Below are 23,409 nucleotides of genomic sequence, written 5' to 3'. Positions count from 1 at the left end.
ACTGCACATGGGCCAGCTCCACACAGGTCAAGGAGGCCTGGAGTTTGAACCGTGGACCTCCCACGTGGTAGACGGATGCCCTATCCACTGGGCCGAGTCCGCTTCCCAACCTCTAGCCTCTTGACCCTGGGAAAGGAGAGTCCTTCCCTTATTTCTCTTATAGCACACTTATGCTCCTGTTATTGATTGGGCTGGGGTTACTCCCATCATATTTAATAAAACCATTTTCTTCCTCAACTTTAGGTACTGGCACTCATGTCAGATGGGCCTTAAAATTGTGGTCAAGAATTGAATCTTAAAGCTTCTTTCTCTTTCACCAGGTTTGCTCACTTTCTGTCTGTCTTGTTGTCCATGAAAATCCGAGGAAGACAGATGCTAGGGAGGTATTGACAATGCAATCACAGGGGAGTAGGGAATTCTTCTTTAACTGAAATTTCACCTCCGTTGCCAGCAGATGGGAAGATTTCTCCTATTGGCATGGATATTCCAAGTGCATTCAGGAATTGTTCAAGGATCTGAGCTAAAATTAAGTTTTTACAGGACTCCTGAATAATTATGGTAAGTTAGAGACTGACCAATAAGTAATCTTCCACCCATTACAATAGTTGGCTTCATCTTCCATAAAGGCTGTGTATTCTCTGAAAAAAAATGAGCAATGTTTTCTTTTTCTCACCCAACCGATGCCTCATTGGAGAAATAATGTATATTCATGAGGCATATTAATGACTGATACTGGCCTAGGTATGTGGTGAATAGAGATGATAGAGTTAGAAATTACAGTCATAAGGGAGTTTTCAGCTGGTGCATTCTATTAATCCAGTGTTACAGGTACTGGAGTGTAGGGTTAGGCATATTTGCCAGAAGCACAAGAGAAGGTTAGTAAATAAGAGGAAATGAGGAATCATTTATTTATTTTCCCTAATTTAAATTTTCTTAAAGTTTTGATAGAATATATTTTTACATTTTGAACTATTGAAAAAAAGAAAACTACAATTCCCTTTATCACTGATGTTCAATTTTCTAAATCAAATTTGTTCAAATTTTATAAAAGGATTACAATGTATAGGAATTATTTTTTCCTTCATTGTGGCTTAGCACTCAGGAGCTGTATAATAAGTAGGATAAAATTTATGTCCCTGTGAAAAATTTTGAAGATTTAGAGAGACCAGAAGTATTGAACAGGATTAGTTCAATCTTTAACAGACAGATGAGGTGAAGATACAGCAGAGACAATGAAAGTGGGTATTTGTAGGATCCAGAAGAAATTGAGATTGTGAGGTATCCTAATACACAGGAATAGTCAGTCTATGACCATGTTTCAGTACAATGGTCTTAGGGGTCCCTGACTTGTGAAACTGAATCATCTGTACATATACATTATAATGAATACCTGAAATATGTAGAGTTGAGAGAAGCAGGCCTTACTGACCCAGAGTTCTGTATGAAACCTGTTTAGTTCTGCAGAATTCTGGAGATTGCTTCAAATTTCCCTACTATTTTAATGAATAATAGACCTGTGAATTGAATTTAGATAGAAATTACTTCACACATTAGCTGACTGGATTTATCAAAATGCATAACATAGTCTTAAATGGTTTTATAAATGAGATGAAAATGAGGCCATCTAAATGGGGGAATAATCCAACCATACTCATTTGTAAAAATGATACATCATGTATATTGCCTGCTTTATGATAAGTCTGTAGATTTAATTAAAATTGGTGGGAAGATTGTTTTAGTTATGAATGCTCAAGTGAAAGCTTTGTAATCAGCATTCGGAAGTCATAATTATAACTTTACTGGGAAATTTCCAGGTGTATATCATACCACATATCCTGTGATATTCTTTTACAATGGGATTTCAGTATTCAGAGTGTGTATGTGTCTGTGAGTATATCTGAAAGGCAGAAGGCAGTTCAGCATTGATTATGATCTTACTGGAACCCCATACACATTTTGAGTTTTATATACAGTTTCTACTTCTTTGTGCTGTTATTTTGAGCACCACACTGAGGCATTGGTAAGAGTAGCCCTATGTGAACCCAAATTTCTGTGATGTTTTAGGAGTTAGTAACCTTAAGAGATGTGGCTGTAGACTTCACCCAGGAAGAATGGGACCTGCTAGACACATCCCAGAGAAAACTGTTCAGAGATGTGATGCTGGAGAATATCAATCACCTGATCTCAGTAGGTGAGACTCAAAATTTAGCTACCATCTATATAACCTAATTATCTGCTGTCTACCTATATATATCTCATAAATCATCTTCCATTTATTTATTTAAATATCTAAATCAGTTTCTTCATTTTATTGTATAATCTTTATTTTCTCTTATTTGTATTTTTATATTTTATATTTTAATACATTTATATTATTTTATAACATGTACAACTTCCTAAATGAAATTTGTTTCCTTCTTTTTGCTTACATCTAGTTCATCCCAATAGAATTTAATCTTCTTGATTACAACTTGTCATTTTTGAATCTCAGTTTTCAACAATCAGGGAAGTATTCAGAATTCATTGAATACTTTTTCAATGGATAAATAATTGACTGTGGTAAAATAAGTATTCTGTTCCAAGGACTATGCTGAGTCTTCAGAACACAGTAGTAAAGAACATTGCGTATAGCCTTTTTCTACATAGAATTTAGATCATTCTGGTGGAATTTATGTTTATTAAATTACCTTTGAACATCATATTCCATCACTGTGGAAACATAGATTTCTCCATTTAGAATACAGAAGTTCTGCAGCCTGTCTTTGAACTTTTGCATAGGCAGCAACAAGTGGTCCTCTTTGAAATGGGCAAAAGTTCAAGAGTTACATTTTTCTGCTGAAATATTGTTAATTTTCTGAGTTCAAGGTACTTACCTTGCTTACCTTATTCTTTGGTAATCTGCCATGTACATCATGATTGTGCACTGTTATTATGACTATTCAGGATCCAGTTATCTTTTTTCCCTACAAACAGGATATCAAATCTGCAAATCAGATGTGCTTTCACAGTTGGAACAAGGAGAAGAAGTGTGGAGAGAAGGAAAAGAATTTCCTCAATACCAGAGTCCAAGTGAGTGCTAATGACCTATGCATCAGTTTAAGAGGGTCCTCATCTATAATGAGTAGGTGCTTGAAAATATATTCAGGATTACTTAAGCGACTTATGATTTCTCAAGTGTAGCCAAAGATATTGGGGGAATTTTAGTCACATATAGTAATTATTCCATACACATTTGAAACTCTATTCAAGTGTCATTGGCTTTGGGGCAGGGATATTCATTTACTACTTCAATTAAACTTTCACATAATGATCTTTGTCCTGATCCTATTCCTGGAAGAGCTTTCCCATTTTTACCTCCTTGACATCCCACTTCTTTTTTTCTCACATTTCATGCCTGAAAATCTTTTCTGATTATAATGTTCTATATATGTTTTCTTATGCCTAGAATATTCATTTATTTGATATTTTTTCCCAGCTAATTGTGAATGTTGGAAACATACTGCCAGGGATACTTGGAACTTTTCAATATTTTCATCCCCCTAATGCTACTCTAACAATTTATTGTGATTTTTTCCAGTTATTACAGGAAGGCAAAATGCCTTTAAGAAACAAGGAATGATAGAAATGATATTCAACCCACCTCTCTGCTGGAAAGATACTTCTAAAATCATGACATTGGTAAGTTTCAGGGAGTGAACCCTGGTATTCCAAATAGATTCCCAGGGATGGACTATATTAGGAATTTAGTAAAATCAGGTAACTTTATTTAGTGCTGGGATTAAATACTAATCCAGCAAAACTCTGTGATTATTTGAATTTAGGGTAAAATTAACATGAACTTTAATCTGAGTTCATATTAAAAAAGAATTGCATAAACAGGTCTCACATGTATAATCTTTGAAACATCATTAAGTTCACATTTGAGCAGATAGCTCTGCAGTTGGATTGCTGTAATAGAGAAAATCTCTGTGTATGGAGGAGAATGATGTGCATATGAAGCTAACATGGGAAAGATTTTAACTGGGTACTATTACTAGTGGATAAGCCTATAATTCATTTTTTTAGGGAAATGAAGAAATTCATGTATATGGACAAATGTTTACAGTCTCTCATCTAATTCCCCACAGCAGAGATCTCAGACCAAAAAGAATTCCTTTAAATGTGTGCAAGAAGATTCCTCTCACACATCCATAATGGCCCAACATGCATTAATTCACATGACAACAAAACCATATTTCAGGAAACCACTTGCAACTGTCCTCAGTGACCAGTCAACTTTTGATCAACATAAACAAAATCACACTAAAAATAAATCATATGAATGTCACCGAAGTGCTAAAACGTGTATGCAACGCGCTGGCCCCAGACAATACACTGGCACTCACATTGGAGGGAAACCCCATGAATGTCATCTATGTGGGAAAGCCTTCATACAATATTCTCATTTTAGAGAACATGAGAGAACTCATACTGGACAGAAACACTATGAATGCCATCTTTGTGGAAAAGGCTTCTTTCGTCGTTCTTCTGTTAAACGGCATGAGAGAATTCACACTGGAGAAAAACCACATGAGTGCCATCTATGTGGGAAAGGCTTCATTCAATACTCTCATCTTAAACAACATGAAAGAACTCACACTGGAGAGAAACCCCATGAATGTCATGTATGTGGGAAAGGCTTCAGTCAATATTCTCATCTTAGGCGACATGAGAGAACGCACACTGGAGAGAAACCCCATGAATGTCATCTGTGTGGGAAAGCCTTCAGTCGTTACTCTCATCTTAGCCGACATGAGAGAACTCACAGTGGTGAGGAGCCCTATGAATGCCATCTTTGTGGGAAAGCCTTCATTCATTCCTTTTCCCATAAACGACATGAGAGGACTCACACTGGAGAGAAACCATATGAATGTCCCCTATGTGGGAAAGCCTTCAGTCGTTATTCTTATCTTAGGCAACATGAGAGAACTCACACTGGAGAGAAACCACATATATGTCATCAATGTGGAAAAGCCTTCATTCATTCCTCTTCCCTTAAACAACATGAGAGAATTCACACTGGAGAGAAACCATATGAATGCCATCTTTGTGGGAAAGCCTTCATTCATTCTTCTTCCCTTAAACAACATGAGAGAAATCACACTGGAGAGAAACACCATGAATGTCATCTATGTGGAAAAGCCTTCAGTCGTTATTCTTATCTTAGACAACACGAGAGTATTCACACTGGAGAGAAACCTTATGTATGCCATCTTTGTGGAAAAGCCTTCTTTCATTGCTCCTCCCTTAAACGACATGAGAGAACTCACACTGGAGAGAAACCTCATGAATGTCATCTCTGTGGGAAAACCTTTGCTGACTGCTCTTCCCTTAAACGACATGAGAAAATACACACTGGTCAGAAAAACCCATGAATGTCATGTATGTGGGAAAGGCTTCAGTCAAAATTGTCATCTTAGATGACATGAGAGAACTCATACTAGAGAGAAACCCCATGAATGTCATCTATATGAGAAAGCCATTAGTCAATATTCTGACTTTAAATAAAATGAAAGAGCTCACTCTCTAAAACTCTTGGATATAAAAGCAAAATTTCCTTCTCAGCACTGCCTTTGCTGCATCCCAAAAGTTTTGGTGTGTTGCATTTTCATTTTCATTCACCACAATATATTTCCTAAGTAAGCTTCTGATTTCCTCTTTATCCCATTGGCTGTTTAAGATTATGTTGTTTAATTTCCACATATTTTTTAATTTCCCCTTTGTCTCTCTGTTTTTCTGAGACTCTCTTAAGTTCTCCCTCAAGTTTGAATTACATCTCACTGGATATAAACTTTGGCTGACAGTTGTTTTCAGTATTTCAACCCATGGCCCTCTCGCTACCATGGTTTCTGATGAGAAATCAGCACTCAATCTAAATGAGATTCCCTTGTATGTAAAATATAGCTTTTCTCTTGCAGTTTTCAGAATACTCTCCTTGTCCTTTGCATTTGATAGTGTTATCAATATTTGGTTGCATATATTTTTCTTCATATTTATCCTGTTTGGTGTTCTCTGAGCTTCTTGGTTGTGCATTTTCACACATTTTCTAAGTTTAGTCTGTTATTATTTCTTTGAATATTCTTTCTGTTCCTTTTTCTCTTTCCTTCAGAATGACCATAATGTTTTTATTGGTGTGATTTTTCATATCCCATAGATGTTTTAGGTTATTTTCATTTTTACTGTTTCTTTTATCTTTCTGTTCCTTGGCTTTACTCATTTCAAGTGTCTTGTCTCCACTTTCTCTGATCCTTCTGCCAGCTCCAATCTGCCCTTGAAGCCCTTCTTGGCCCTTTCATACAAGTTATTATGGTCTTCAACTCCAGTACTACTTACTTACTTTTTAAACTTCTATCTCTTTACCTAGACTCTCATACTATTCATTTATTGTTTTTCTGAAATCTTTCAGTTCCTTACCTGTACTTCCTTTCATCTTCTTGGGCATTTTTAAGATCATTTTTAAAGACTATTGAGCAGGTCCACATTGTCATCTTCTTCATTGGTGTTTTATATATTTTTAACCTCTTCCTTTGAGTAGACCACAATTTCCTGTTCTGTTTGTATTTGTATTCTTTTGTTTCACACTATATGTGTTAATATTTAAAATATTAACTCTTGTATTTATGCCCAGGGATGTCTCTTTATTTTCCATTTTATAATCAGAGATTGTCTTGAGCTTCCACTCTCCTAATAGGAAGGTCTGCCAAAGGGAAATGCAGTATGCAGGGTTTTCCCCGTCTTTTCCCTGTCTTTCTGGGACACTGTCTTATCCTGGGATTTACTTGTTAGTTGCTTTGGAGTTCCACTTTTTACAGGACTACAGTTGCCCATACTTTTCCTAATATATAGACCTTCCTTTCCTGGATATTTGAAGCTGGCAGACCTTTGTCCAATACTGTCCACCTTTATAGTTTTTCACACTCCTTTCATTCTCTCATGTTGCTTTTGCCTAGAGTGCAAATTTGAGTAGGCAGCTCACCCCAGGTATGACTTTCCCAAGTTGGTCTTTCCCAGTTATAACAGGGCCTGGGACCAATGAAAAGGGTACAGCCTGGCTCCATTGTGTACTTTAGAGGTGGACAGGAAGAACAGCAAAATCTTTGATAGCTCCCTAAAGCTGAGTTTCATATTGTGTTGAGAAAATGCAGCCCTTCAACTAACTGCTCCCTGCAGCCCTGAGGTAATAATTCCTCTTTATTTTTTTAATATAATTTCTTACTTGTTTAAAGTATTTAGATTACATAAACATTACATAAAAAATATAGGGGATTCCCCTATGCCCTGCTCTCTATCCCTCCCACATTTTCCGACATTATCAACATTCTTCACTAGTGTGGTACAATTCTTACAATTGATGAACACATTATGAAGCATTGCCACTAAGCATGGATTATAGTTTACATTGTAGTTTACACACTACACACTCTTCTGCACATTTTTCTGACTTATTACAAGATATATAATTGCCTGTGTATATCATTGCATTATCATTCAGGACAATTCCCAAGTTCCAAAGATGTTCCCAAATTACAGCTATTTTTCCCTCTTACTCCACTCAGAAAGGGGGCTGTATTTTGTTGAATGTTTTTCTGCATCTATAGAGATGATCATGTGATTTTTTTCTATCCATGTTTATGTGGTGTGTTACATTGACTGATTTTCTAATGTTGAAACATTCTTGCATACCAGGGATGACACCCACCTGGTCATGGTATATAATTCATTTGATGTGTTGTTGAATATGATTAGCAAGTGTTTTTTTGAGGATTTTAGCATCTGGGTTCATTAGAAAGTTTGTCTAGGGTTCTCCTTCTTGTCATGTCTTTGGCTTTGGTGATGTTGGCATATTAGAATGAGTTAGGCGATGTTCCCTCCCCTTCTATTTTTTGGAAGAATTTAAGCAGGATTGGTGTTAGTTCTTTCCAGAATCTTTGGTAGAATTCACCTGAGAAGCCATCTGGTCCTAGGTCCTTCTTAGTTGGGAGGTTTTTGATGAATAATTCTATCTCATTACTTGTGATTGGTCTGTTGAGTTCACCAATTTCTTCTTTCATCAATGTAAACTGCTTGTGTGTTTCTAGGAATTTGTCCATTTCCTCTAAATTATCCATCTTGTTGGCATACAGTTTTTCGAAGATTCTCTCATGACACTATTTCTGTGGGGTCAGTGGTGATATCCCCTTCCTGATTTCTTATTTTAAGTATTTGCATCTTGCCTGTTTTTTCCTTTATTAGTCTACCTAAGGGTTTGTCAAACTTATTAATCTTCTCAAAGAACCAGCTTTTGGTTTGGTTTATGTTTTCTAGTACTTTCTTATTTTCAATTTCATTTAACTCTGTAGTCTTTGTTATTTCCTCCTTTCTACTTGTTTTGGGGTTAGTGTGTTTTTCTTTTGCTAATTCCTCCAGGTGTTCGGTTAGGTCTTTGATTTTAGTTCTTTTTAAATGCAGGCATTTACCTCTATGAATTTCCCTCTCAGTACAGCATTTGCTACATTCCAGAGGTTTTGATAAATTGTGTTGTCATTTTCATTGTTTCAAGGTAGTTACTTGATTTCTTTTGCAATTTCCTTCTTGACCTTCTTTGTGTTGTTTAATTTCCATATCTTTGAGTCAATCTGGTTCTCTGCCCCTTAATGATTTCTAGCTTCATTACACTGTGGTCAGAGAAATTACTTTGTATAATTTCAATATTTCTGAATTCATTGAAAGTTGTACTGTGGCCTAGCCTGTGGTCTCTCCTGGAGAACGAGCCATGTGTACTCAAGAATAATGTATATCCAACTCTATTTGAGAGTAATGTTCTGTACATATCTATTAGGTCCAGATCCTCTAATGTATTATTCAAAGGCTTTGTTCCTTTATTGATTCCCTGTCAAGATGTTCTGTCTAATGGTGATAACGGTGTATTACAGTCTCCCACTATAATTGTAGAGGAATCTATTTCTACCACTTAGTTTCTTCAAAGTTTGCCTCATGAATTTTGAGGTGCCCTGGTTAGTGCATAAATGTTTATAATTGTTCTTTCTTTTTGATAGATTATTCCTTTTATTAGTATATAGTGGCATTCTTTGTCCCATTCAATAATTTTGTATCTAAAGTCTATTAGTCCAATATTAATATAGTACTTCTGCCCTTTTTCTTGTTATTGTTTGCATGTAAAGTTATTTTTCAGTCATTCACTTTCAGCCTCCTTGCTTCCCTGGGACTAAGGTGGGTTTCTTATATATAGCATTGAGGTGGGTCTTATTTCCTTGTCCATTCTGCCAATCTGTGTCTCTTGATTGGAGATTTTAATCCATTAACAGTCAATGTTATTACTGTCAAGGGATTACTTACATTAGCCATATTTTCTTTAGATTTATGTATGCCATATGTTGTTTTTATTTCTCTTTATCTTCTTAGTGGTTCTTACATTCTTCTCAAACTCTCTCTCTCTCCTGTTTTTTCCTTTTGACCTACAGAACTCCCTGTAGCATTTCTTGAAGGATGGGTTTCTTTTTTACAAATTCCCTTAATTTCTGTTTATCTGCAAATATTTTGAACTCTCCCTCATTTTTGGATGCCAGATTTACTGGATAGAAAATTCTTGACTGGAAGATTTTTTCTTTTAGCACTTTATACCATGCCACTGCCTTTTTGCCTACTTGGTTTCAGATGTGAAATCAGCACTTAATCTTATCAAGTTTCCCTTGTATATGATGGATCTCTTTTCTCTTGCTGCTATCAGTATTCTCTCTCTGTCTTGAGTATTGGAAAATTTGACCAGTATATGTCTTGGGGTATGCCTGTTAGGATTTATACTGTTTGGTATGCACTGCACTTCTTGGAAATGTACATTCATGTCCCTCATAGAGTTGGAAAATTTTCAGCCATTATTTCCTCCAACATTCCTTCTGCCCTCTTCCCCTCTCTTCTCCTTCTGGGATGCCTATAATATATATATTTGTGCATTTTGTGTTGTCCTTTATGTCTCTAAGTCCCTGCTGGATTTTTTTCCTTTTATCTATTTGTTCTACTGTCTGCCTGATTTCTGAAGTACTGTCTTCCACATCACTGAGTCTTTCCTCTGCATGTTCAAATCTGTCATGTGCATCCACTGGATTTTTTATTTCTTGCATTGTGCCATTCATCACCATCATATCCATTATCTTTTTATGTATGTTTACAGTTTTTTCAGTATGTTCTCCCAGTGTCTTCTTAATATACTTAATGTTTTCCTCACTTCAATAAGCTGATTTATGATATTCATTTGGACATCTCTGATTAGTTGTTCCATTTTCTGCATCTCCTCCTTATTTTTAGTTTGTTCATTGGACTGGGCCATGTCTTCCTGTTTCTTAGCATGGCTTGTAATTTTTTTGTTTGTTTGCAGGCATCTGTTTATCTTGATGGGTTTTTTCAGTTGATTAGATTCTCTTTTGACAGTAGGGTTTTGTTTTGTTGTTTTTGTATGTGTGGTAAGATTTCACTTTGACACTTTGTTCCTCTTATTCTAGTTCTTTGATGTCTCTGTTCCCTTGAAAAGAATTAGGACCAGAGAAAAGGAAAAAAGATAAGAGAAAAAGAATAATAGTAATAATAATAGTATAAGTTAGAAAAGGAACCATACAAGAGCTAGTAAAATGAATAATTAACACAAGTAAGAAGTGCAAAGAAAGAATTAAAAAAACAGAATAGACACAATGAAATGAGAAACAAAATAGAGAAAAATATATAGAAGACCGAAAAGGTCAGAATGATGAGAAAAGGAAAAAGAAACAGTAGTAAAAGAAAAAATAAGAAGAGAGAGAAATAAAAACAAGAAAATTGAAGACCAAACAAAAGAGGTGGAATGAGAGAAGAGAAAACAGAAGATAGAAAAATGAAGGAAAGAAAGAAAATAGCATAGGTAGAAAAAATCAGTAAAAGAAAAAAAAGGGAAACAGAACAAACAATAAACAAGACAGCAGCAACTAATTTTAAAAAGGAAAAAGAAAGAAAAGAAAAAAAAAAAAGCAAGGAAAATCAGCCTTCCCTCTTTTGCCCCTCAGGAACTTCTCAGGCTGTCAGTGTCAATTACCCTACAGGCTGCCCTCTGCAGGTTTTGAACCAGGTTTTAGTGAGTAAAATAAGGGGAAGAAAAGGAAGCTTTTTATTATTTTTTAAAGAGATCCAAGTGAAGCTAATATAAAAAAAAGTCTGTATGTTCCCTGTCATAAAGTATCAGCTGGATGCCTGATAATGTGGTGGATCACTTCTTTATGGAGAGCCAGGAATTGAGCCAGGAACCTCATGTATGCAAGGCAGGAGTTCCTCCACTGAGCTAAAATGTCTTCTTAAGCTAGACTTTCAGAAAACTATCTGCCTCCTTTCTCTCAGACAGGTTAGAGTCCTTGCACTTTGCCATAGTCCTGCTGATTAGGTGCTTGTCTGTCCCCACCCCTTTTCTAATCTAATTCCTCTCTTTACCTGGGCAGCTGGGTGTGAGATCCCCGACTCCCCTCTCCTCATTGGGTCCCTTCTGAGATTCAAAGGGCGCTCAGCTGGCCAAACTCACTGCAAAGAAGGCACTCTCCACCCTCCCAGACTCCTCTTCCTCCTGGGGAATGCCCCTCGCCCTCAGTTTGGAGCAGGAAGCCAGGGGTTCCAACTTGGCTGTTTGCCCCAAGGGTAGGGTATATCTGCCATTTCCAGTCACAAGGGTGAGCAACTCACAGTTTTCTTTAGCTTCTTTGTCTTTCTAGTACCATCCAATATGACTCAGAGCACCTTCCCATTCTATATATATCCAAAGCAGCTCCTTCAGATAGGTCTCTGCCCTCTCTCCACTCCTTTGTTATGAGAGGATCAGACCCTACCTACCCACCTCGGCACCATTTTCCTGGAATAGCACTTCATCTTTCAATCACCACTGCCTCTGCCCCTGTCCAAGACAGGTTGAAATGCTGGCTACCATCACCTGTGTCCAGAACAAGTTGAAACAATAATTTCCCTCAGACACAGTACACAGTGATCTGAATTTGATAATCAAAAGTTATGATCAGTGATCAGCTATGCCTCCCCAGTTCTTGAGAAATGGGATTTTTACATCCTTTTCTGTCAGGAGCAGCTAGCTAGGGAGTGGATCCCATGTCAGCCTGCAGATGATAGGATGGGCACCCATAGTTGTCACTAGAAGAGAGCAATTAAGTTTCTTTACCACAGTTTATTGGTCTCTTCCTCCTACTCTTCCCTAGATACTGTACAATGTTGTTCTGGCCTCTGGACTTTCAAAATAGGTGCTTCAAGCAGTCCCTGCCTATTTTATAGTTGTTTGGTGGAAGGATTGAGTACTGGACCTCCCTACTCTTCCATCTTCCCCAAGGTCTGATAATTCTCTTTTCATCTTTGGATTACCATTTTAATTCTAATAGTCTTATGAATCATGACCGGCCTTACGCTAACCACAAGCTGAATCTTGGTAGCCTTATTGTGGATAATCCTGGCTCCAGAATGAGAAGAGATATAAGAAACCATGAGTGAGGGGACTGTATGCCAAGCATAGGAAGCCCCAACCTCAAGAATCTTAGCATGTTTGCCGCTTACCAACTCCCTGGAATTCATGTGGGAGTTTTAAAGTCCTATTTATTGCCACCCTTCCTCCAGAGATTCAGAGAGCATGCTGTATCTACCCCAACAGTGGGTCATTACCACTGCCCTCAGTTTAGCCCGGAGATACATCAGTCCTGTTTTGCTTAAGTTACTCACATACAAAATGTATGAAGGAATGATGGAAATGCTGAAAAATTCATCCCACTCCATTCCATACTTTACAAAGGACTCTGCTTGCAGTCCCCAAATCAGTGAAGCAAGTTACTCTATAGTGCATCTTTGAAACACAGGCTCAACAATAACAAATCTTTTAGTAAATTTACAGTTTATTATTTAGCACAAATGGTCCAAAGGACAGGGAAAATAATTCAATCATAGTTTCCCAAGGAGATAAACTGCTCAGACCAGATTTAGTAGATGTCTGCTGTACATGCCCCACTTATCAAAGAGAAGAGACTCTGTGCTACTTGAATGTTGGGTATTTTCACATTCCTGGGGGAAAAGGACAATAAATCTTGTCACCTTTGCTCTTACTTTACAGTATGGAATATTGTACCCTTATAAACACTGAAAAACTGGCATTATGGTAAACCATGGTCACCTTGATGGTGCTTTATTACCAACAGGTCTAATTAAATGCATGAAAAGATAGCCTTTGTTCCATTTAAGAATTTGTAGGAATTAAAAAGAGCATTATAAACTATAGACTTTAGTAGCAGTGATTCAATATTGGTTCATCAATGGAAACAAATGGAACACACTAATCTAAGATGCCAATAACGGGTAACCATGATTGGGTGCAAGGCATGTTAAATGGGAATTCCTATATTTTTGGTGTATTTTTTCTGTAAATATAAATCTAAAACTTCTCTAAAAATAAAGTTTAAAAACTACACTAAATAAAAGAGAAGAAAGCTTTATAAAAGAGTATTATGGTCACAAAGTATGTTTATTTTAAAAATCTCTTTTCTTGTGAGGAAATGAAGTGACTTTAGGCTTAGCTCTGAATAATGAGAAGGAGTTAGCCATGCAAAGTGCTAAGGAAAGAGCTTTCCAGCAGCAGTCATAGGAAAGGCAAATGACTAAAATGGGGAAAGCAATTTCCCAGTTCACAGAACAGAAGAGAGAGGGGAAAATTGGGGATGCAGTTGGAGAGCAGGGAAGAAGGCAGATCACAGGGAACTTTAGTAGAGCACCATAAGTTTGGATTTTATTTACAGAATCTCTATATGGAGAAGGGTGGGAGCTGGGCAGAAGCAGCAGGATGAGCAAGGCATTTTTTCTGGGCAAGTTAATCCTATTTTTTCCAACCTACTATTGTAGGGAATATCAAAGGGGTTAGAAGATGTTTCTACGCAACTTACTGAATTTATCCTAAATGTTATGTCTTAGGGAAATTTACCATCTGGTGAACAAGATATTAGAATAAGAAAATATTGCTAGGCTTATTTCAGTTGGTCTTGACTATGTTGTTTCTCATCTTGCCACAACAGTCTTGCTCTGATGTCTCTAGTCCCTCTCTCTGGCTTCTCGTTGGCACATAAACATGCTCTGCTCTCTCTTTATGCCTCATCCAATACTAAGATATTCACTTCCCTGAAGGCTGTCACCATTCTTAAGGACTCCCCTTTCACTCTCAGAGCTAAACTTCTTATAAGTCTTATGTCATTATCTGTCACCAGTTACTGATTTCTAATTCAACCAACTGTGATGTTGTTACACTTCAGCCAACTGCTTCACTGAAACTGCTCTCCTGAGGGTATCATTTACATTCAAGTTCTCAAATGCAATGGACACATTTTTTATCATTCTTGATCTTTTCTTCTTGGTTTCTCATCATTGGTTAAAGCTTTGATTGTATTCTTCCCCCACCACCACCACCTTGGCTTACTTTTTTTTTTTTTTAGATTTATATCCTTAATTTATTTTTTATAGGTAAACATTTATATGATTTAAAATAAAAAAAATTGTATGACATTTGCATTAAAGCAAGTCTCTGTCAAGAGTCATTACTCCCACCCAGACATACAAAAACAATACCCCACACACACATATACAGTCATTAGTATCCTTTGAATAGTGTTAACATATTTCTGATTTTGTTTTTTTTCCAAATTCTACTCAATTTATTCATTTTTTTGAAAAATATTACATTCAAAAAATATGAGGTCCCCATTCACCCCCACCGCCCCCACCCCACCACTCCCCCCACAGTAACTCTCTCCCGCATCATCATGACACATCCACTGCATCTGGTGAGTACATCTCTGGGCATCGCTGCACCCCATGGCCTGTGGTCCACACCATAGCCCACACTCTCCCAAGTTCCATCCAGTGGGCCATGGGAGGACATACAGTGTCCGGCAATTGTCCCTGCAGCACCACCCAGGACAACTCCAAGTCCCAAAAATGCCTCCACATCTCATCTCTTCCTCCCATTCCCCGCACCCAGCAGCCACCATGGCCACTTTTTCCACACCAATGCCACATTTTCTCGATTATTAACCACAATAGTTCATGAATAGGATATCATTAAGTCCACTCTAATCCTTACTGTATTCCTCCTTCCTGTGGACCTTGGCTTGGTTGTGTCCATTCCACATCTATGTCAAGAGGGGGTTTAGATTCCACATGGATACTGGATGCAGTCCTCCTGCTTTCAGTTGTAGGCACTCTAGGCTCCATGGTGTGGTGGTTGACATTCTTCAACTCCATGTTAGCTGAGTGGGGTAAGTCCAATAAATCAGAGTGTAGGAGATGAAGTCTGTTGAGGCTCAGGTCCTGGCTATCATTTTGTCAGTCCAGAGATTCAAATCCCCTAGATATATCTTAAACCCCAGCACCAACTACAATTCTAGTAAAGTAGCATGAAAAGCTTGTGAAAAGAAATCACATCTGAGTCCAACTCCATCACGCAGAAACACCAGCTCCAAAGAAGGGCCAACTGACATGGCAGTGAACCCCATCTGCCATGACCATAGAACCTGTGGGTCTCTTTAGCCCTCAAAAGGACCAATACCTGGGGTTGTATCTACTTTATCTGTCTCTGAGACTCTGCTCAAGTGTGCATAAGGGCAATCCTTCTGACAACCTCCAGACTCTTTTTTAGAGACTCATAGCCATATGAACTCATTTGTCCTTTCCATTTCCCCCTTACTTTAGGTCAAACAGCATTTTTAACTCCTGTTATTGTATGTAGACAGGGATATTTTGCTGGTCCGCATTGAACCTTTAATTCAAGGTTACATTTATCATCCTTTTGGTTTCCCTCCCATCCCTCTGTTTCTTCCTTCTCAGTGTAGTTTTATTTTTATCTCTTTCATGTTGATATTCCCCAAAGTTCAATATCCTGCCCAGATGCCCATCACTCTACAGACTCTCTGACCACATCCAGATTATGGCTTGAACTGAATCAATATGCAAATGAACACCAACTCTTCACATCTAGCCATGAACCCTCTTCTCAGCCTGACATCTGAGTTTCCAACTGCACTCAAATGGATATCTCAAACTAAAAGCTCTTTCCCCAGAGTCCTGTCCTCTTGTCCCTGTGAGGACCAGTTCTCTAAGTCAGATACTGGAAGGTTTTCTGAACATGTCCTGCTCTCTCACACTTCGATGCAATTTGTCATGAAGATGAGTCAACTCTACCTCCTAATCATGGTTTCTTAATTTCACTTCTCCTCCCTGTTTTTCTTGTCATTGATTTAGCCCAAGTCTTCATTACTTATAGCCTGGATTTTAGTCACAAACTTCCTACTAATTCCTCTGCCTCTTGACTAACTTCCAATTAATCCTCTATACTGCTATGATATTTTTAAAATGAAAATTAGAAAATATAAATACCTTATCTAAAACCTTTCTGTTGTTTATGTAGGCTGCACAATAAAGTCCAAATTCCTCAGCATTTCAGACCAGAAATACCATGGCCTGGCCACAATTCATCTCCCCAGGCTCACCCCTCATCAACTCATCAGAGCTATCTTACATTAGAGGACAGCATATTCTAAACAGCATTCTTAGGGAAACAGATTTGGCTCAATGGATAGAGCATCCACCTACCACATGGGAGGTCCAGGGTTCAAACCCAGGGCCTCCTGACCCATGTGATGAGCTGGCCCATGCACAGTGCTGATGTTAGCAAGGAGTGCTGTGCCACGCAGGGGTGTCCCCCGCATGGGGGAGCCCCATGGCAAGGAATGCGCACCATAAGGAGAACCGCCCAGTGTGAAAAAAGTGCAGCCTGCCGAGGAGTGGCGCTGCACACATGGAGAGCTGACACAGCAAGATGACACAATAAAAAGAGACACAGAATCCCAGTGCCACTGACAAGAATACAAGGAGACATAACACACAGCAAATGGACACAGAGCAGACAACTGGGAGGGAAGCGGGCGAGGGGAGAGAAATAAATAAAAATAAACAGCATTCTGAGGAGAAATTCTCAAGTTATTAACCAAGTTCTGGTCAAATAAGTTTAAATTTGTGAAAGTAGAGAAATTGGTTTAAACACAGTAATGGACATTGAGAATATCCAAGAAAGGAACAGAGAATTGTAAAGTTTGCTACTGAACTCCTGTTTTTCAGTGAAAACCCATTAACATCTCTAGAAAATCAGTTTGAAAAATGCTACTGCAGGCATTTTGAACAACTTATAAGAGTTCCTAGAATATGTTATGCTCCCTTGCTTCTCTACCTCTGTCTGGGGTATAATCCATTCATTCATTTATTCCTTTGTTCATTCAAAAACCCTCATTGTACATCAACTGCATATACTAAAACTAGTATAGGTTAGACAGAGGGGACCATGCTCTAAGTGAGCTAAATAAGTAAACGTGATTAAAAGAGGTTAAATGCTGTGAACTTTATAGCTGTATAAAGTGGGAGGAACTGAGTAGGAGGATATCAAGAAGCAGTAACTTTGCCCCCTCCTTTACAGGGCTATCTCTGAGATAGGTTTTATTTCTGGTATTTTGAGCTTAGGTGTCAAGTATGCATACATTTACATTTGTTATCTTAATATATTGGTTCTTTTGTTATGAAATAACTCACATTGTCTTTAGGAATATTTCTTGTACATTCTATTTTTGTCTGATTCTAATATTACTTCTCCATTTCTCTAATGGTTACTGTTTGAATGGTATGTCTTTTTCCATCTTTTTTCTCCCTATTTGTGTCTTTGAATCCAAGATGGGTCTTGTGGACAGTACATAGATCTTGCAGTTTCATCCAGTCTGACAATCTCTGACTTTGGTTGGGCTGTTTAGGCAGTCACATTTAGTTGAGTTATTGGCATGTCTGGATTTATATATCCCACATTGCTAGTTATTTTCTATGTCTTCTTTCTTGTTTATTCTTCTGTTCCTCTTGACTATCTTCATTTGTGTAAGTTATTTTGTAGTGTACCATTTAAATTGATTTGTTCATTTTTAACTTTTCCTTTAGTTATTCTCTAAGGACTCTAATTGAAAGACTGGAATACATCTTATTTTATTTTATTTTGTGACAACCTACTTGAACTCTTTACTAACTTGATTCCAGAAATACAGAAACTTTACTCCAATGTACTTCCATTTCTTCACCTTTTCTTAATGCTGTTGTGATATATATTTTTGCGTGTTATAAATACACCATGTAATGTTATAATTACTGATTTATGAAAGTTTACATCTTTTAAATAAAGACAAACGAGGAAAGGTATACCTATACAGATTTTTATATTAATCCACATATTTATCATTTCTTCTGCTCTTCATTGCTCCTTGTATGGAATAAGTTCTTTTCAGTCTGATGTACTTGCTTTCAGATTTCTTGTAAGGCATGCATGGTAGATGGAATTATTTACCCCCAGAACAGCAAAATTCTTATTCTTAATCCATGTTACTTTGTATATGAACCTATTTGTAAATACAACACTTTGAAAGTGTTATGATTTAAGGTGTGGACTATTTGTGAATAGGATTTTCTAAGTTCCTTTTTAGGTATGACCCAAATGAATCATAGTAGGTTTTTATCCTTATTCCTGGGCCCTTTATGAGCAGAATTTGAATGACCAACATCAGCTGGAGAAAGGCACAGGCAAAGATTTAGAACATCACCAGCATGACTGAATCTAGGAGAAATCATAGCCTTGATGACATCTTGATTTTTGGACAGCAAGCCTCTGAAACTGTGAGGCAAAAAGTTTCATTATTTAAGCCAATCACTGCATGGTTCTTGTCATAGGAGCCTTCCAAATCAAGACAGCCTATTGTTAGGAATTCATTGTCTTAGTCTTGTTTATCTTTATTTCACTTTCATTTTGCTGGAAATAGAATTTGTGATTGACAGTATTTTCCTTACCTTGCTTTGACCATGTCATTCACTGCTTTGTAGACTCTACCAACTAATTTTATTGATACCCCTCTCTACATGATGAGTCATTTTTCTCTTGTTGCTTTCAAGATCTCCTTGTATTTGATTTTTGTAGTTTGATTGTGATGTATGGATCTCTTTGTAGTCATCCTACTAGGGATTTTGAGCTTTCTGGATATGTATATTGTTCATCATTAAATCTGGGAATTTTTTGCTCTTTATTTCTTCAAGTATTATCTTCGCCTTTCCTCTCCTTCTAGGAGTCCTATTACACAGAACTTGGTGTATTTGATGTGATCTCACAGGTGTCTAAGGTTCTTTTTTGCCATCTTGAATCAGTTGTTGAGCTCCTTACAGAATTTTTCATGAATCATTGTTTCACCAGCACTAAAATTACCATTTGTATTTTTACAAAAACAATTTCTATCTCCCTCTTAAGAATTGTCATTTGTTGCCTCATTGTAGTCATGCTTTCTTTTCATTCATTAAATATAATCTACTTTAGTTCTTTGAACATATTTATAATAGCTGTTTGATGTCTTTGTTTATCAAACTTCTGGAGATAATTGTGGATCATTCCTACTCACTGCACTTTCCCCTGTGTATGCAGCACTTTCCTTTTTCTGAAGACTGGTCATTTTAGATGAAATAATATATTTTAGCATTTCTGGATTCTTATTTTCACTTTTGATAGTGATTATTGTTGCAATTCCTGTTGCTTTTTTTTATTCATATTTTTATTTGGATCCTGCTTGAACTAAAGTAATGAATTCTCTCCCCTGTACTACACAACTGAATGTCTCTGCTCTATATATGTTTGCCTATACACACTCACAGACACATATACTTATGCAGTCATATATACATAAATACACAAATACGTAAAATGTTTTATGCAGCATATCTTATATAATTTTTGCTGTGTCAGCTAATAATTAGACAGAGGTTGTATTCAATAACATTGGGCCACAAAAGCTTCAGTCCTATGTTCATAGGTCTATGCAGATAGAGAATTATTGAAAGTTCATGCCATTTTAGTGTCTGCTCCAATTTTACCTTTTTGCTAGGCCCTTTCAATGCTTCCATGTGCAGCCTCAGGATCAGCTACGAGCTTGTAGATGCCTGGAGCCCTATATGGCCTCCACAGCTTCTGCATGCAGCCTCAGCTGGGTATGTGCTTTCTCTACAACACATCCCCAGGCTAGTAGTTATTGATCCTCCCCAACTTAAGTTCTTGTCTCTGAGATTGTCACTTCCACTGATTATGCTGCTAGGAATGTATATGCCCATTGCTCCATATTTGATGATCTCTTTCCAACTGTGGGAGAAATGCTCCTGGTCTCATTACCTACCTGCCATGGCAGACCCTTCACAATAACTAAGCTGGAGTGGGGAGGGGAATGAGAGCGGCCTCATTTCAGATGCCATAGGCTCCCACCACTCTTAGAAGCATAAATGTTACTAGAACTGTTGTATGCCTTTGATCTCTTCTCAGCTGAAATGTTTGCTTTGGAAAATTTGTCCACTTAATGGTCATATTTTGGAGAGAGGATGCATGGGTCCTTTTATATGACTATAGCATGAAGTCCAAGATTAGAGGTTTTTTTAAGTTAACAATAAGTAAGTTTATTGGGGGAGGGTAGCTGAGTTGGATCAAGAAATAAGGGGTGAAAGAGTAAATAGCAGTATAAGGTCAAAAGTTGAGTGGTTGGAGAAAGGTTACAGTCCATCATGGCTCATCAGCCACTTTGGGCTACTTGCCATGGAGTTTAAAGTAAATTCCCAAATCAGCAGAAAGCATGTTGAACCAGAATGAATATCATTAAGTTCCTTCTTAAAATGAAAGAATGAGAAATGACAGGGAGAGAAAGCTGGGGGTAAGGTACCACCTAGGACCTTTCATTTAGTGTAATTCCTCCTTCCTGTCCAGAAATTCTTATGTGAGACTGGATAACATGATGATCTTGCAAAGAAGAGCAGATCAGGAAATAAATGGGCTGGGATTCATGCCAAAGAACAAAGAATGACTTTATCATAGGGATAAGTTGTGACCAAATAGACTGGATTGAGTGTAGTAAAATGAATTTTGTATTTCAAAAGTCTGCATCTCAGGGCAATGCTGACATCCTGTTTCTGGGCACATTTTCTGGAATTTATGGTATGTATACTTAAGTGACAGTCATCTGTGCCCTGGTACATAAGCCTGTTACTTAAACCAATATCCACACTTTCCTTGCCAAAGGTGGAGATTACTGTGCTTACTGGTAGTTTGAGACAGTGATGGTCTGTCTTTGGATTAAATTCATGTTCATAACAGGGTGACTGGAAACAAACTAGTTCTTTACCTCTACTATTTGATGCATACCCACTCTTCTGAGAAAATGTAAGAGTATTGCTCTAACAGATGACAATCATCCTTGGAAATGCAGAGCTGACAGCCCAAACTACTCACCTAATGACTACCAGCTACCAATGAATGCACAAGCTGGAATTAATTACCTGTGTCTTATTCTGACATTTCTCTTCATATGATAAATGTGGTAAAAATGACAAGGTACCTGGAGCCACTGAAGAATTAAATGTTGGAAAAATTAGATAAATAATACAAACAAAAAAATCAAAATATGTTGAAAGGAATAATAAAAATGTCAAAATGCATTGCAAACTTTTCTTCTTATGCATGACTTCTGTGGAACCCTATGAACTTTATAGAAGATATTGTAACTTGATAGAAGATATTGTACATGGATTTACAAATGTAACTAAAAGTGAACATATTACAAAATTGTAATTTTAGAGTCTATGAGACCTTTAGAAAGCTATTATAGAAACTGCAGGAATGATAAGTACAATCACAAACTCTGTGTAATTGAGACTTCTGTCTTGCCAAACTAGGAAAAATAATAATTTGACTGACTATATTCATCTATTTTCTTATCCCACAGTCACGTGCTCAGTTGCAATCTTGAGCCTCCACGTAACCTACAAAACACTCTGTCCTGGTTCCTGACCATTCCCACCTCCTATACCTTTGTTGTCTGTGAAGGCTTCCTCCAAAAGGCCCTTGCAGTACAGAACTACAGCCCTGAGCGTTTGAGTAGGATTAAGGGCAGATGCTATCCCACCATCACACACAGTGAAAGCCTTTGCCCACTGCCTTCCCAGCCCCAATCTAATACCCTGGATAGGTTCTCCATGCCAGGTGGATTCTGATCTAGGTGGCCTCAGAGCTCCTGGAGATCTGCTTGAGGGAAATGGAATGTCCAAGGCTGTTTCCAAAACTTCAGGAAAGCTTGGGTCTAGGCACTCTTCGCCAGTCCAGGTATTCTTCACCCAGTGAGCTATCAGTTGGGTGGGGGAGGACTTCCTAATTATCCCTGGTAAGTAAGCCCTCCCTCCACAACCCTCCCAGGACACCCTACTCTGTTTCATATCAGTCTCCACCTACTTGACTTGATTGAGAGCCCCAGACCAGGGTGAGGAGGAGGCCTGAGAACTTGTTTTCTGACCAGTACTTGGGAATATCTCTCCTCTAGTGAGCCTGAACCTGGCTGGCCCCTCAGCCTCCTATCAGGTATACCTGTCCCGCCTGGGGTCTTCCCATTCTTGTGGCCAAGTCACTCCTGCTATTGGCTGGCTTTGGATGACCACAGCATCTGTCCCATACTGGGCTCCATCCTTGTCACTCAGAGTCAAATTGGGAATCATTCAACATGGAAAGCTGGTCATCTGGGAGTGCTGGAGATGTGGAGCTGGGGGTGACTGGTGCTGGGATCAGCTCAACAATAGGCTTGCATGAAGGGAAGGTGACAAGAACTGAAGAAATAAAAGGACAGAAAGACATGAGAGAGGAATTAAAGATGGGACCAGAAGACTCAACAGCTTCTGGAACTGAAAGCCTCGACCCTAGTTTCCACATGGTATTTATTAGAAATTGCAAAGCAGTAGTTATCTATGTTTACTTTCAAGGCTGCTTGTTATTAAAGCTGCAGCACCTGCAATACTAGGGAACAGGCCATACAAAGTTGAAATGCCTCCTCATGCAAATAATTTTCATGCTGACCAGACTGTTGCATCTAGTCAAGGCCAGTGTTCCTAAGCCCATACTTTTTATCTGCATTATGGAAATGTTTCAACTTCAAGCCAGGTTCCCACATTCAAACTCAAGCTATTTTCCCACATTTCCCCCTTTTTGTTTTTGCAAAGCAGTGAAGGCAGATTTGGTGATTTATTGCTGCTTTATACCCTGGAGGGCTTGTTGCATGCATCTGAGTACTAAATATATACAAAACAGACAGGAACAGATAAATAATATATCTCCTAGGGAAGCGGACTTGGCCCAGTGGTTCGGGCATCTGCCTACCACATGGGAGGTCCACGGTTCAAACCCCAGGCCTCCTTGACCTGTGTGGAGCTGGCCCATGCCCAGTGCTGATGCACGCAAGG

General features: G+C 38.0%; 1 protein-coding gene across 6 annotated transcripts in view; it reads left to right on the top strand.

The window, feature by feature from the left end:
* LOC101419457 (zinc finger protein 596-like) overlaps positions 1-10,901 on the top strand; it is a 74,460-nt gene extending 63,559 nt beyond the window's left edge. For 2 of the 6 annotated variants that reach the window (XM_071209937.1, XM_058281882.2), the window contains 5 exons: positions 452-558; positions 2,065-2,191; positions 2,974-3,069; positions 3,578-3,678; positions 4,128-10,901. In XM_071209937.1, coding sequence (XP_071066038.1) covers positions 556-558; positions 2,065-2,191; positions 2,974-3,069; positions 3,578-3,678; positions 4,128-5,414 — 1,614 coding nt within the window. In that variant the 5' untranslated portion in view covers positions 452-555 and the 3' untranslated portion in view covers positions 5,415-10,901. Of the gene's footprint in view, positions 1-320; positions 559-2,064; positions 2,192-2,973; positions 3,070-3,577; positions 3,679-4,127 lie in introns of all 6 variants that reach the window. The other 4 variants (XM_071209940.1, XM_058281881.2, XM_071209938.1 and 1 more) reach the window with 3 other exon arrangements.
* Positions 10,902-23,409: the final 12,508 nt, after the last annotated feature.

Source organism: Dasypus novemcinctus, chromosome 19 (assembly GCF_030445035.2).
Source record: "Dasypus novemcinctus isolate mDasNov1 chromosome 19, mDasNov1.1.hap2, whole genome shotgun sequence".
Taxonomy (NCBI): domain Eukaryota; kingdom Metazoa; phylum Chordata; class Mammalia; order Cingulata; family Dasypodidae; genus Dasypus; species Dasypus novemcinctus.
This window is presented reverse-complemented; position numbering and strand designations above follow the sequence as displayed.